This window comes from Terrapene carolina, unplaced genomic scaffold, assembly GCF_002925995.2.
Source record: "Terrapene carolina triunguis isolate 2854851 unplaced genomic scaffold, T_m_triunguis-2.0 Scaffold31, whole genome shotgun sequence".
Classification (NCBI taxonomy): domain Eukaryota; kingdom Metazoa; phylum Chordata; order Testudines; family Emydidae; genus Terrapene; species Terrapene triunguis.
Window position 1 is genome coordinate 1,384,953 of NW_020664382.1, and position 11,467 is coordinate 1,396,419.

At 46.3% G+C, this 11,467-nt stretch overlaps 1 protein-coding gene across 2 annotated transcripts in view; it reads right to left on the reverse strand.

The window, feature by feature from the left end:
• The window catches only part of LOC112111329 (ATP-binding cassette sub-family G member 1), a 77,426-nt gene extending 70,686 nt beyond the window's left edge, over positions 1 to 6,740 (reverse strand). For both annotated transcript variants that reach the window (XM_024206710.1, XM_024206709.1), the window contains exons 1-2: positions 6,699 to 6,740; positions 2,899 to 3,142 (exon numbers count right to left, since the gene is read on the reverse strand). In XM_024206710.1, the coding sequence (XP_024062478.1) occupies positions 2,899 to 3,142; positions 6,699 to 6,740 (286 nt within the window). The remainder of the gene's footprint in view (positions 1 to 2,898; positions 3,143 to 6,698) is intronic.
• Between the last annotated feature and the right edge of the window lie 4,727 nt (positions 6,741 to 11,467).

An 11,467-nucleotide genomic window follows, 5' to 3' on the forward strand; every position in this document is an offset into this window, starting at 1 on the left:
TATGCATGTGAGTAACTGTATTCATGTGAACAGTGGGGCAGGGGCTACTCACAGACATAGGTGTTTGCAGGATCAGAGTTTACGTGATGATGTTTCTTCACCCCAGACATTTCTAGATTATTAAAATTTGGTACATTAGCCAGGTTGGCGTGATGGTACCTGGGAATTCTGTTTATCTGACAACACATTTTATAAAACAATGTTAAGAAGAATGTTTAAACCAGTGGATACACGCCCAAAGACAGATAGATTTAAATTGAGAACAAGAAGTGTCATAAAATTTCACTAACCTTTGTCTCTGGTATGGCTCAACAGCACATTTGTTATTTTCGATGAATAGATAATACCCTACCAAAGCACACAACCATACCAATTTACTCTACAGGAAACAATTCCTTGTGGAAATGTAATGACTGCATTTAAGTATGTGAAGCTCTCCTTAAAGAGTTCAACATTTTCTCTTGGGTGTATTTCCTTCCAGAAATGTCTGCTACTGGGAATATTATACATCCTACTTGCCCCTTCAAAGAGACCACTAATCTTATGAAGAAAAGAGAACTTCACTAGAAAATGCAATGCACCTCATTCTCCTCTGCCTTGCATCTTGTGTAGCCCTTTGCAAAGTGAGTGCAAAGTGGATGGAAAATGTTACTATTCTGATGGGCAGCATTTTATGCCCGTATTTCGTAAGTGCAAAAGACCAACAATGTGCAAGGCAAAGGAGAGTCGGGCCCATTATGACAGTTTTTCTGCATCCACAAAATGGAGATGAGAATATTTACCTACCTCATGGAAGCACTGTAACGACTAATTACCAAATATGTATACATTGCTTTGAATATGTAAACCATTATATACATTAGAACTAAGGGTGAAATCCTGGCCCCACTGAAGTTAATGGGAGTTTTGCCATTAACTTCACTGGGACCAGGATTTTACTCCATTTTACTCATCACCTTTGAAGTGTTCTGGACAACTAACCCACAATCTGTTTGTTGAGCACAATTTATTAGACAGAAATAGAAATACATCTGTCTTTGAGCTCATGTTTTTAGACTTGGACTTAAGGTCTTGAAGTGAGGGAATAATAATGGAGGCATAGCAGATAAAATAAACCGCTGCTGTAGCTGCAGTGGAAATAAATACGTTCTGGGATACTTCAGAGTCATATTTTACAACTACTTCAGTGGGAGATTGTAGTAGTAGTTCCTCATTTCAATGAGATATACCAGCTGGCCAATATGCTTACAAACATGGGCCCACAAATATGGGCCATGATCTAGCAGAAGCAGCCATGCAGGCAGGCCCTTATATCCACTTAGTTTCCCAATGACTTCAGTAGGATTCATTATTTGACTTCAGTGGCACTCCATGTGGGCAGATTCCTTTCTAGGATCAGGGCCCACTAGCTGCACATGGGGTAGGACCAACACTTTGTTCACAATTTACCTCACATTACTTCTGCCAAAAACCTGAGGTGCTGAGTACACCACTTAAGTCAATAGAAGGTGCTCAGCATCTCTCAGGATCTGGCCCTATCAAGAACGACCAACCACATGGGTTCTCTCTCCTTATACATTGTTAGGATGTAAAAAGAATGATAAAACAGCCAAGAGACATGGATGAGCTGACATTTCTACATATTATGGGCTAGATTTTCAAACAACACATTTTAAGAGACACATTCTGCCCTCAACTTTGTGTGCTACTATACCGCTGAAACACTCACTCCTCGGAAAGAGTTCAAAACCTAACCATTTGCCAGTAAACGCCTTCTCTTTTGTCCTATACATAGGATAGAAACATATGAGGTTGTAGACTAGGCAGATTTGGCAACCCTGTAATACTGTATTTACTTGGATCATGAGATCTAAATTGAATTTGGAACTCTGTCCAAGAATAAATTCTTTGTCATCTGAATAATAAGTGCCAAGGGATCATACAGGGTTAATAGTTTAGCTAGAATGAATTTTAATCATAGTCTTTATTTCTACTGTTTCAGTCAAACTCCCTCAGTGACTAGAACTGGTTTGTTAGGCTCAGATTGTGCCATTTAGGCACTGGCTGGAGCTGACAGCAGTTCTGAACCGTACCACTCCATGAGGAACTCCAGGAGGGACTGTGCTTCAAAAGGTACAGTCCCACCCCCAGCTCTCCAGGACACAAGGGGAGCATCTATGCTGCAGTCAGGGCCGGATTTACACTTTACGTACCCGTAGGTATGGCATCTTCAGCGTCCCCTCTGCCTACAGCTGACCTTCGTATTTTCTGTAAAAAAATGACACTTTTTAACCCACTTAACTTTTAGGAACTCCTAGAACGCCGATGCCCCTAGGCACGTGCCTAATTGGAAATCCGGCCCTGGCTGCAGTGTCTCATTGAATGGCATAGGCCCCACTTCCCAGTGCATCTGCCTAGCACCTGAAGGTGAGGAAGGTCCTCTCAGCACACTCTGAGGTGATCTTCATCCCCAAAGTTACCAGCAAGGAGCACTGCCTCGAAAGCAGGGACTCCTATTGTGCTTGTCCCTAAAGCAGGATAAAGAGGGACAGTGGTGAGGAACGCTCCTTGTGTCCATCCTACCTTCTGCTCTCCCATGTTAAGGCCAGACAAAATAGTCATTTTAGTCTTGGTTAAACACATCACTTTATATTTAAGCTATTTATTTGCATACTTAAACAGATTTATTTTGAACCAGAGAAAACATCAAGAGTCATTGCAATAAGTGGCTGTGAGAATGCTCCAGAAAAACAAACACGGAATGTACTTTGATGGCCCCACTCATTGCCTTTGCTTCCCTGTATACAACACACTACCTCCATTTACCACCACAGGCCACATGAGAATGTAAAAACCTTTTCTCTTTATATTTCTTCTAAAAACATTAGTTTTCCTCACCCTTCTTCCTCCACCATGGTCCTTCCTGGATAGAATATGATAGTTCCTTAAACTCAATGTTCACTGCTGGTCTTCGGGGTAGGTAGGAGAAACGATGGGCTTCTGTTAGAGTGTTGTCCACCTTTTTTAAGTGTCCATTCAACAACCGAGCATCTTGGTTATCTGTGCCACTTGAGACCACCTCATCCACTGAAACACACACTGACTTTGGCTCAGCCATAGCAGAAGAAGAACTGCTGACGTTCTAGAAAATAGGAATAGGAAACAAGAAAACTTTTCAGAAACTCTTCATTGGCAACAAATTTCATCAAACTTCTTCGTTTGTTCTAATAATTCTTAAAAATATATTAATCCAGAACAACTAGCATTGAAAGGTGAAAGGAACTCAGTGGTTTGAGTCCTGTGGCCTGTGTATAGGCAGGTGCATAAGGGAATAGGGGTCAGCAGTGAAAAGGGGCTGTTTCCCAAAATCTAGCAAGCACGTATGCTGCCATGCAAAGCACGCACGAGACTGTTCCACTAGCACCAGTCACTTTTTTTTCTTCTTGAAGACTTCACATTCAATGTAGCAAACACATGATCCATAATACTGGAAGTAAAAGTCAGCTCAGATTACCAAATTTCCTGGCGGGGAGGGGAGAAGGTGTTTTATGCATGCTCATAAGTAACTAAACTGGTCAGGAATCCAGCAATGCCTACCGAATTTCTTTGACAGTAATGACATGTAATATGAACAGTATAATGTGAAAGAGGATCTAACAGAACCCTAGGCACCGAAAAAAATAGTCCCACTGGCAGCCCCACAGATCAGCACCTCCCTCTCCTCCCACCCCCAGCGCCTTCCCCTCACCAGCGGCCTCGATGATCAGCACCTCCCCTTCGCCCCCAGTGTCTCCCGCCCATCGTGATCAGCTGTTTGGCTGCATGCAGGAGGTGCTGGGGAGGGAGGGAAAGGAGTGGGAGCAGGAAGAGGTGGGGGAGGGGTGGAACAGAGTGGGAAGAGGCAGGTCAGAGGTGGGGGCTTGGGAGAAGGGATGGAGTGGGGGCGAAGCAAGGGAGAGAAGAGGCAGGGCGGGAGTCGAGCACCCCTCGGGGAACAAAGGAAGTCGGCACCTATGAGCAGAACTAAATTTGTTAACCTGAGGAACCTATGATGAAAGGTTTAAAAAAACTGGGCACGATTGTTTAGTCTTGAGAAAAGAAGACTGAAGGGGAACCTAATAAGTTCCGTGAGGGGATTTCCACAAACAGGTTGGACAGAGATGGTCTAGGAGGTTTACTTGCTCCTTCCTCCGAGCAGGGGGCTGGATTTGATGACTTCTTAAGATCTCTTCCAGCCCGAGATTTCTATAATTCTATCTTGCAGGGACGACTTGCTGCGAGCAAGGGCCACTCTTTGAGTAAGGATTTGCAGAATTGTAACCTACAGTGAAGTAAGTGGCCGAAACATTTGCCCTGTCCAAGAGATAGTGATCCTGATCTTGTTGATGCCAATGGACACAGATTCAAGTCCTACATTTATGTTTTTGTTTTCTTTAACAAAAGGACTGTTACTAAACAATACAAATATATTTGCATATCTATTGATAAAAAGCAAGCAAGCTATTTTTATAATGATACTTATTTACAACCGTATCTTTTAAACCAGTGGTTCTCAAACTGTGGGTCGCGACCCAGTACTGGGTCAGAAATGTATGGCACTGGGTTGTGGCTACTCTGGTCAGCACCGCTAACCGGGCCACTAAAAGTCCCGTCGGCGGTGTTGCCCGGCTAAGGCAGGCTAGTCCCTTCCTGTTCCGGGGTGCAGCGCGGTGTCGGAAGTGGCCAGCAGCAGGTCTGGCTCCTAGGCGGGGGGGCCCCAGGGCTCCACGCACTGCCCCTGCCCCAAGCACTGGCTCCACGCTGCCATTGGCCGGGAACTGGCCAACGGGAGCTGGGGGGGGGGGCGTTGCCTGCGGAGCCACTTGCGTACTTCCGCCTAGGAGCCGGTCCTGCTACTGGCCGCTTCCGGTGCGCAGCACAGTCTGCGGTGCCAGGACAGGCAGGAAGTCTGCCTCTGCACCCTGGCTGCACCGCTGACCAGGAGCCACCAGAGGTAACCCCTCTGCCCCAGCCCTGAGCCCCCCCTCAAACCTGGAGCCCTTTTCTGCACCCTAAGCCCCTCATCCCTGGTCCCACCCCAGAGCCCTGACCCCCTCCCGCACCGCAACCCCGTGCCCCAGCCAGCCATGAGCTCCCCCAAACCCAGAGCTCTTCCTGCACCCCAACCCTCTGCCCCAGCCTTAAGCCCCTCCCACACCCCAAACCCCTCATCCCCAACTCCGTTGGGTCACGGGCATCAATAATTTTCTTCAACTGGGTAGCCAGAAAAAAGTTTGAAAACCACTGTTTTAAACTGATGTATGTTTCAATTAATGTGTTTTTGTGTAACAGACAAAGTCTCTGCCTGCACCTTCAACCAGTTTCCTATGGTTTTATTTTCCAATTTCTCTGTTGAGGTTTTTAATTGCTTCTGTTTCACAACAGGCAAAACAATAAACACATTTCCATCCAATGCAGTAAAATTGACCTACATGTCTCGCACTGTGAAATGTCTCTATCTTCTACCAACCAACTTCTCTCCAAATATCTCCCTTTTGTTAAATTCAACCAGACGTACACAAAACCCATTAGATAATGAGCTAGAGAGCTTGTATGTTCCTCAGTAAATTTGTTTTTAAATCATAGGATGCAGTTGTGCAGGACAGAGCATGCTCAGAAGACTGGCTAAGCCCCCCCTTTAGATGAGCTCAAGGCAAGAGGTAACTATCGGTCAAAACCTGCTGTGTCTCCCTGACTTCAAATCCGTGATGCTATAAATGAAAAACCACTGCATCCTGCCTACTTCTAGCCAGCCTATACCCTGTGAAATGGCAATAACTATGCCACAAGAACAACCCCCAGAACTTGAGATAAATTCTTTACATGATTTTTTTACACAATCAAAGACCAAGGTTAACCAGCCACTCCAGTTGCTTAGAAAGCACAGACAATTAAATTACCAAGCCATGGCATTCGTTTATGTCTGCATAAAAATCAGGTGTCCTCCTCTAGATCCCCTCTCTCACGGCACACAGACAAAACAGTTATCGAGCTATTAACTCATCGCAGCCAGGCTCACAGACAAGGAAGGCATCACAGCAACGCTTACTACACACTGGAAGCCATCGACCTGGGTTTTTTGCTGGCCTGGGACACTTTTGGAGAAGTCCGATGGCCATCCTCACTCCCTCCCCAAGGCACGCAATGTTGCCCTCAGCCCTAAGGACACCTGCTGGAATGCACCGCTGGAACTCACCGCCTGGGGATTATCCTGGCTCACCGCGCCGCTTAGGCGGGGGACGCTGCCCTCTCCTCCTGGGCTGTCCAGGAGCAATCGGGCGGCGTGTGTCAGTGGGGGAGGTTTCCTCTCTGTCAGCGTGTCTGTTTTGAAATACGGGCCGGCTGGAGGGACGAGCAGCGGGGCCCAAGTTGGGAAGCTCACCCCCCAGCTCCGACCCTGCCGGTGGGAGAAAGGCTCTGCCGGGCTAGGGCGAGGCTGGGGAGCTGTGCTCCACCGGGATCTCTCAGCCTGACTCTCCACATCCCACCGCCTCCCCCAGCGGTGCCAGCCCCTCGCACACCAGCAGAGCCGCCCTGCACCGGGGGAGGCTGTCCCAGGGCAGCGGAGCCGCGGGCCCCAGGCTGCAGCGCGCTGCTGCCGCCGGGCTGCCCCGCTCGGACCGGGTCCGGGGCCACGCAGCAGGGGCGCATCTCCTTACCAAAGCGGTGCCCACCGAGAGCGCTGCCATCAGACAGGCCATGTGCCGCGGGGGCGTTCGGGGCTCCGGGGGCAGCGGGAGAAGGGAGCGCGCTGCGAATCGCGATGCTCGCACAGGCTGCGCTGCCTCAGCCCCACACCGGCAGCTAGTCCCGCCCCCTCCCCCCGGATTGGCTGATCAGGGGCAGGGGCGGGGCTGGCCTCTTGCAGGGAAACGTGCTCTTGTTTTCCTGTCTCTGTCCGGGCGGGGCGCAGCTCCGCCCCGCCCCACGCGCGCGCAACTAAGCGCTTTACAGCCCCTTCTCCACCCCTCCCAGCCTGGTCCCTGCCTGCTCTGACCCCAGCGCTGCCTGCGTGCAGGGCAGGGGGTGGGGGACAGTGCCATCCCGTGTGAGGGGTGCCCCCCAGCAGCATTGCACCCTCTAGGTGCAGCACTAGCGGGAGGCACAGAGGAAGCTTTCCACTTCCCTCTGCTCCTTGACCCTGGACTTGGTGGTCAATGTCTGGGCAGCAAAGAAAAGCAAGTTCCTTGCCTCCTGGGTTCTCATCGCTGCTGCGGGCAAAGTGTATTAATAAAAGAAAGTTTAGCAGGTGCAGAGCTTTGTATTGTAACAGCACTGGAGATCCATGATTCCATATTATTGGGCCGTGCATAGGTGTTGGAACTAGGGGTGCTGGGGTGCTGCAGCACCCCCCACCCACCCACCCCGGCTTGAAGTGGTTTCCATCATATACAGGGTTTACAGTTTGATTCAATGGCTCTCGACACCCCCACTGTACAAATTGTTCCAGCACCCTTGATGCCATAGGGTATGGATATATTATCAGTGATTACTGATGATAAATTATAAAGCGCTACCACTTCTTACTACATCAGCACAAGATGCAGAGGAGCCAAGAATTGAAATATTGATTAATCCTGGCATCACCCCTGTAAAGTAAGGAAGTGGGGGGGGGGGGGGGGGGGGGGGGGGGGGGGGGGGGGAAGGAGACCACACAGTCTGAGGCAGGGTTAGAATCTGTGAGTAATCCATGTATGGGTGCTGATGCTGAGCAGACTGTCATCATGTGCCACAAATGCCGCTGGAAAGGTTCTGTCACCAATGCCAGGGATTCTAAGTGCCAGGGATATCAAAGGCACGGGCTGCCGAAGTCACTGTGGGGTTCTTTTTTCCTTGTTTGTTTTTTCTCAAGACGGAGAAGAAAATGCACCCAACCAAGGTGCAGTATAAGTGGATACACTGGAGGATTGTGGACTCAAAGCAAGTCCAGTGGTAGTGTCAAGCAGTAATGTGAGAGCCTGTGCATCATTTTGTGTGTGGATGTGAGATTTGTTATATGCAAGTGGAGGTCGTGGCCGTAAATGGTAGTTAGCACTCCAAATTTCCTCTACTGTAGTCAAGACCATAGAGAGATGTGATCTGAGAGTAGGATGGAGGGCCTAAAACTCCTGAGTTTCAGTCCCAACTCTGTCACTTATTTGTTATGCCTCAAGTAAGTTCCTAAGATTTCTTTGGCTTTTGCAGAACTGAGGATCTGGCCCAAAGCCTGGTTCAGGTAATAACCACATACTTAGTGAGCCTTGTTCTCATTTGTCCTAAGGACCATTTACATGTCTTTGGAAATGTAAGCAGGCCTTAGAGTAGGTATAAATTACTGCCAGAATGGCAAAAAGTGGCCAGTGTCAATGAGAATCAGGCCCAAAATCTCTACAAAGCATTTGATAATCAAGTTCATAAACTGTTTGAACTCTTCTAACAGGGAGTCTGTCATACTACTTTACTTACCCCGTCTATAATGTTGTACAGACATAAAAGTAATCTTCACAATGCTCTTGGGTGGTAGGTAAGCTACCTCTTTTAACAATGGGGAAACGGAGATGGAGAGGTTAAGTTTTAGCCCAGGCAGTGGCAGAACTGGGACTAGAACATTTGAGCTTCCAGCACCTAAGCTTGTATTCTGTTTTATAGACATTGCTGGGTCTGTTTGCAACACAAATATTGAAAAAGAAAATGTTTGCCTACTGTGGAGTACCAACTAAACTGTGTGCGTATCAAAAAGTGTTAACTACAAACCTGAACCATGTTGGGAAAATGATATCAAAATTGATTCTTCCCTACTATTCAAAATCAGCTGTCAAGCACTGGTCTGGTTATGTTAAAAGGTTTTAGCTAGCTTGGTTTTGTGAACCATTGTTGACAGAACTTAATATTTGTGTAGACTAGATGCCTCACTTCCCCTTAAAATGTTTGCTTTTGAGATAGCCTTCCCTCCTTCCTTCAACATCTGAAAAGCATTGTGTTGTGTGTCAGTTTCTGCTGTACAATATATGTTTAGGAGTTACGTGGTCAGATGGCCTCCTTAAGTAAGCCAGCTGTAAAGTAAAACAGATGGGGGGACAGAGTAGAGATATTACTGAAGAAGGAGTGTAGCAGCTAGTAGTTTGAGATATGTGCAATACCCATCCATCCAATGCCTATTCCTTCCCCTAACTCTCACCTTTTTGGACTCTAAATGTGGAGCAAAACCCCAAAATGAAGGACAAGAAAATAACCAGTCCGGAAAGTTAAATTCATGGGGCTGAAATCTCTGATATAAGCAACAGTCTCAACTCAGTCTGTAAGTAATTTATCAAAGTAAGGGCTGGACTGTGCCTTTTAGGGAACTGTCTTACATTGGAAGCTGTGCAGCACTGTTTTGCCCCCAGTAGGAGCTCCACGAGCTCCCAGTGCCACCCTAGCTGGCTGGGATGGGTCATAATTAACACAGATAAGATAAAACAGTAGAATCAAGCTTTAAAATGAAGGACCTCCCTTGTAAAATGGGACAGTTGGGAGGTATGCTCTTCTCATCGCCCATATTCCATCTTGTGTGTCAGGAATGTTGTCATTTATATGATGTGTGACATAACAAGGGCAAAAATACCCACATGTTGTGCAAGAGATATCTTTAAACAATTAATGGCTGGATTCTGACGTCTTTACTCGGGCAACACTCCTGTTAACTTCCACAGGAATTTTGCCTGAGCAGGGAGTGCAGGATCAGACCCTACGGATTTATTTTCCCACACAGCCACTGATAAATCAGTATCTAACTCAACCTCTTGTAAAGCACTTTGATGTGAAAGATCCTGTGTGAAACCAAATTGTAGCTGATTGCTATTTTTAGGTAACATACTCTTCCAACTTATGTAATGTCATTTTTTCTCTGAGATACCAAAGTGCCCTGGGTTCTCTCACATTCCTTCATTAACTCTTCCATTAACTGCACAGGTGGTCCCCAAATCCCTGCACAGACTGAGATAAAGAACACAAGCCGAGGAAGAAGAAAAATTAAGATATGGAAGGGTGTTAAAAAACCAGGACAAGAAAACTACAAAGGCAGGTGAGTACTAGCAGTCAGGAACAAAAATCCCGAATCCAAAAATAGAACAGAACAGGTGAAGAAGAACTAACAGCTTCCAGGTTGCTACTGCATAAGACCCACAGAACAGTAGACAGAAACAACACATGAAGGATAAAGACGTATCATACTGATGAAGGAAGCAAGAATTGGGAGAAAGGAACAAGGGGCAGGGCAATGGAGAAGCTTAAGACAGGAGGGAGAGAGATGCAATGGTAAGGAAGAAGGACGAGTGTGGCTTAGGATTCGAAGGTTGTGAAGTACAGGGGAGAAAGAGAAAATGAGGAAAGAAAAAGGCATTACATGAAAAAAGTGGGAGGAGCAATACACATGTTAAAACAGTGCAGAGAAGAGGCTGAGAGAGTACTTAGGTCATAGTACATATGAGCTGCTGAGTACCTCCAATTCTCAACAACTGGCTCTTGATAGATGGATTGAAAAAAGGGGAAAGGCATGGAAAAGCAAAGGAGAATTAAAAAACCCTCACAATCTCACTGAAAGAAGAAAGAAAAAGTGTGATCATAACTAAAGTATCACTGTGCTTCCTATATGAGCCCAGACATGAAAACACTTGAAAAATGTTTTTTTCTGCACTTTTCTTTCAGGTAACAAATATGTAGCTTGATACAAATGAAGCCCAATAAGAAGTGGAAAGGCAGTTTTCAGCCACAGGCTCACATCGGGATAACTTCCCCGCCCAACATTTACGTGTAGTAGGGGATTCTTAAGCCATCCCTACTCCCATGCCTCTTATCTGGCTCCCAGAAACACATCTTACCATCCCCTTGAATTTCTCTGGTCATATAATGAACCCATATAAGCAGACTAATAAAACTTCCATGAGGGAGGGGAGATTGTTGTGCTCCTCTCTTACAAGGGCCAAGAACTACAGCTGGTCAGCAGCTTGCTGACTAAACATTTTTGTATCAGAACACGCTGATTTGTCAAAAATGAAACCATTCAGGGAAAAGGTCAGTTTCGATGAATCTCCTGATTTAACATTTGCTAAAGGAAAAGTTCTAGTTTCCAGTTCGAAATTACTTTTTGTTTCGAAATTTTAAAAATTAAACTCAAAATTGAAACAAAACATTTTGAAATGATTGAAATAAAATATTTCAAAATTATTTAAATGAAACCTTTTGATAGACCCAATCCAAAAACTATTTCAGATTACCTGTTTGCAACAGTTTTCATGATTTCAACTTTTCATCCCAATTTGGGACAGGGGAAAAAATTCAAAATCTTGAAAACTCTCACAGAATGGAAAACCATCTCCCACCCAGCTCGTCCTTTTTCTTACCTTTGTTCAGTGTTCTTTCCTGCAGCATCCATTGTCAGGCCAGCCCTGGTAGCTAGAGCAAGAAGTTG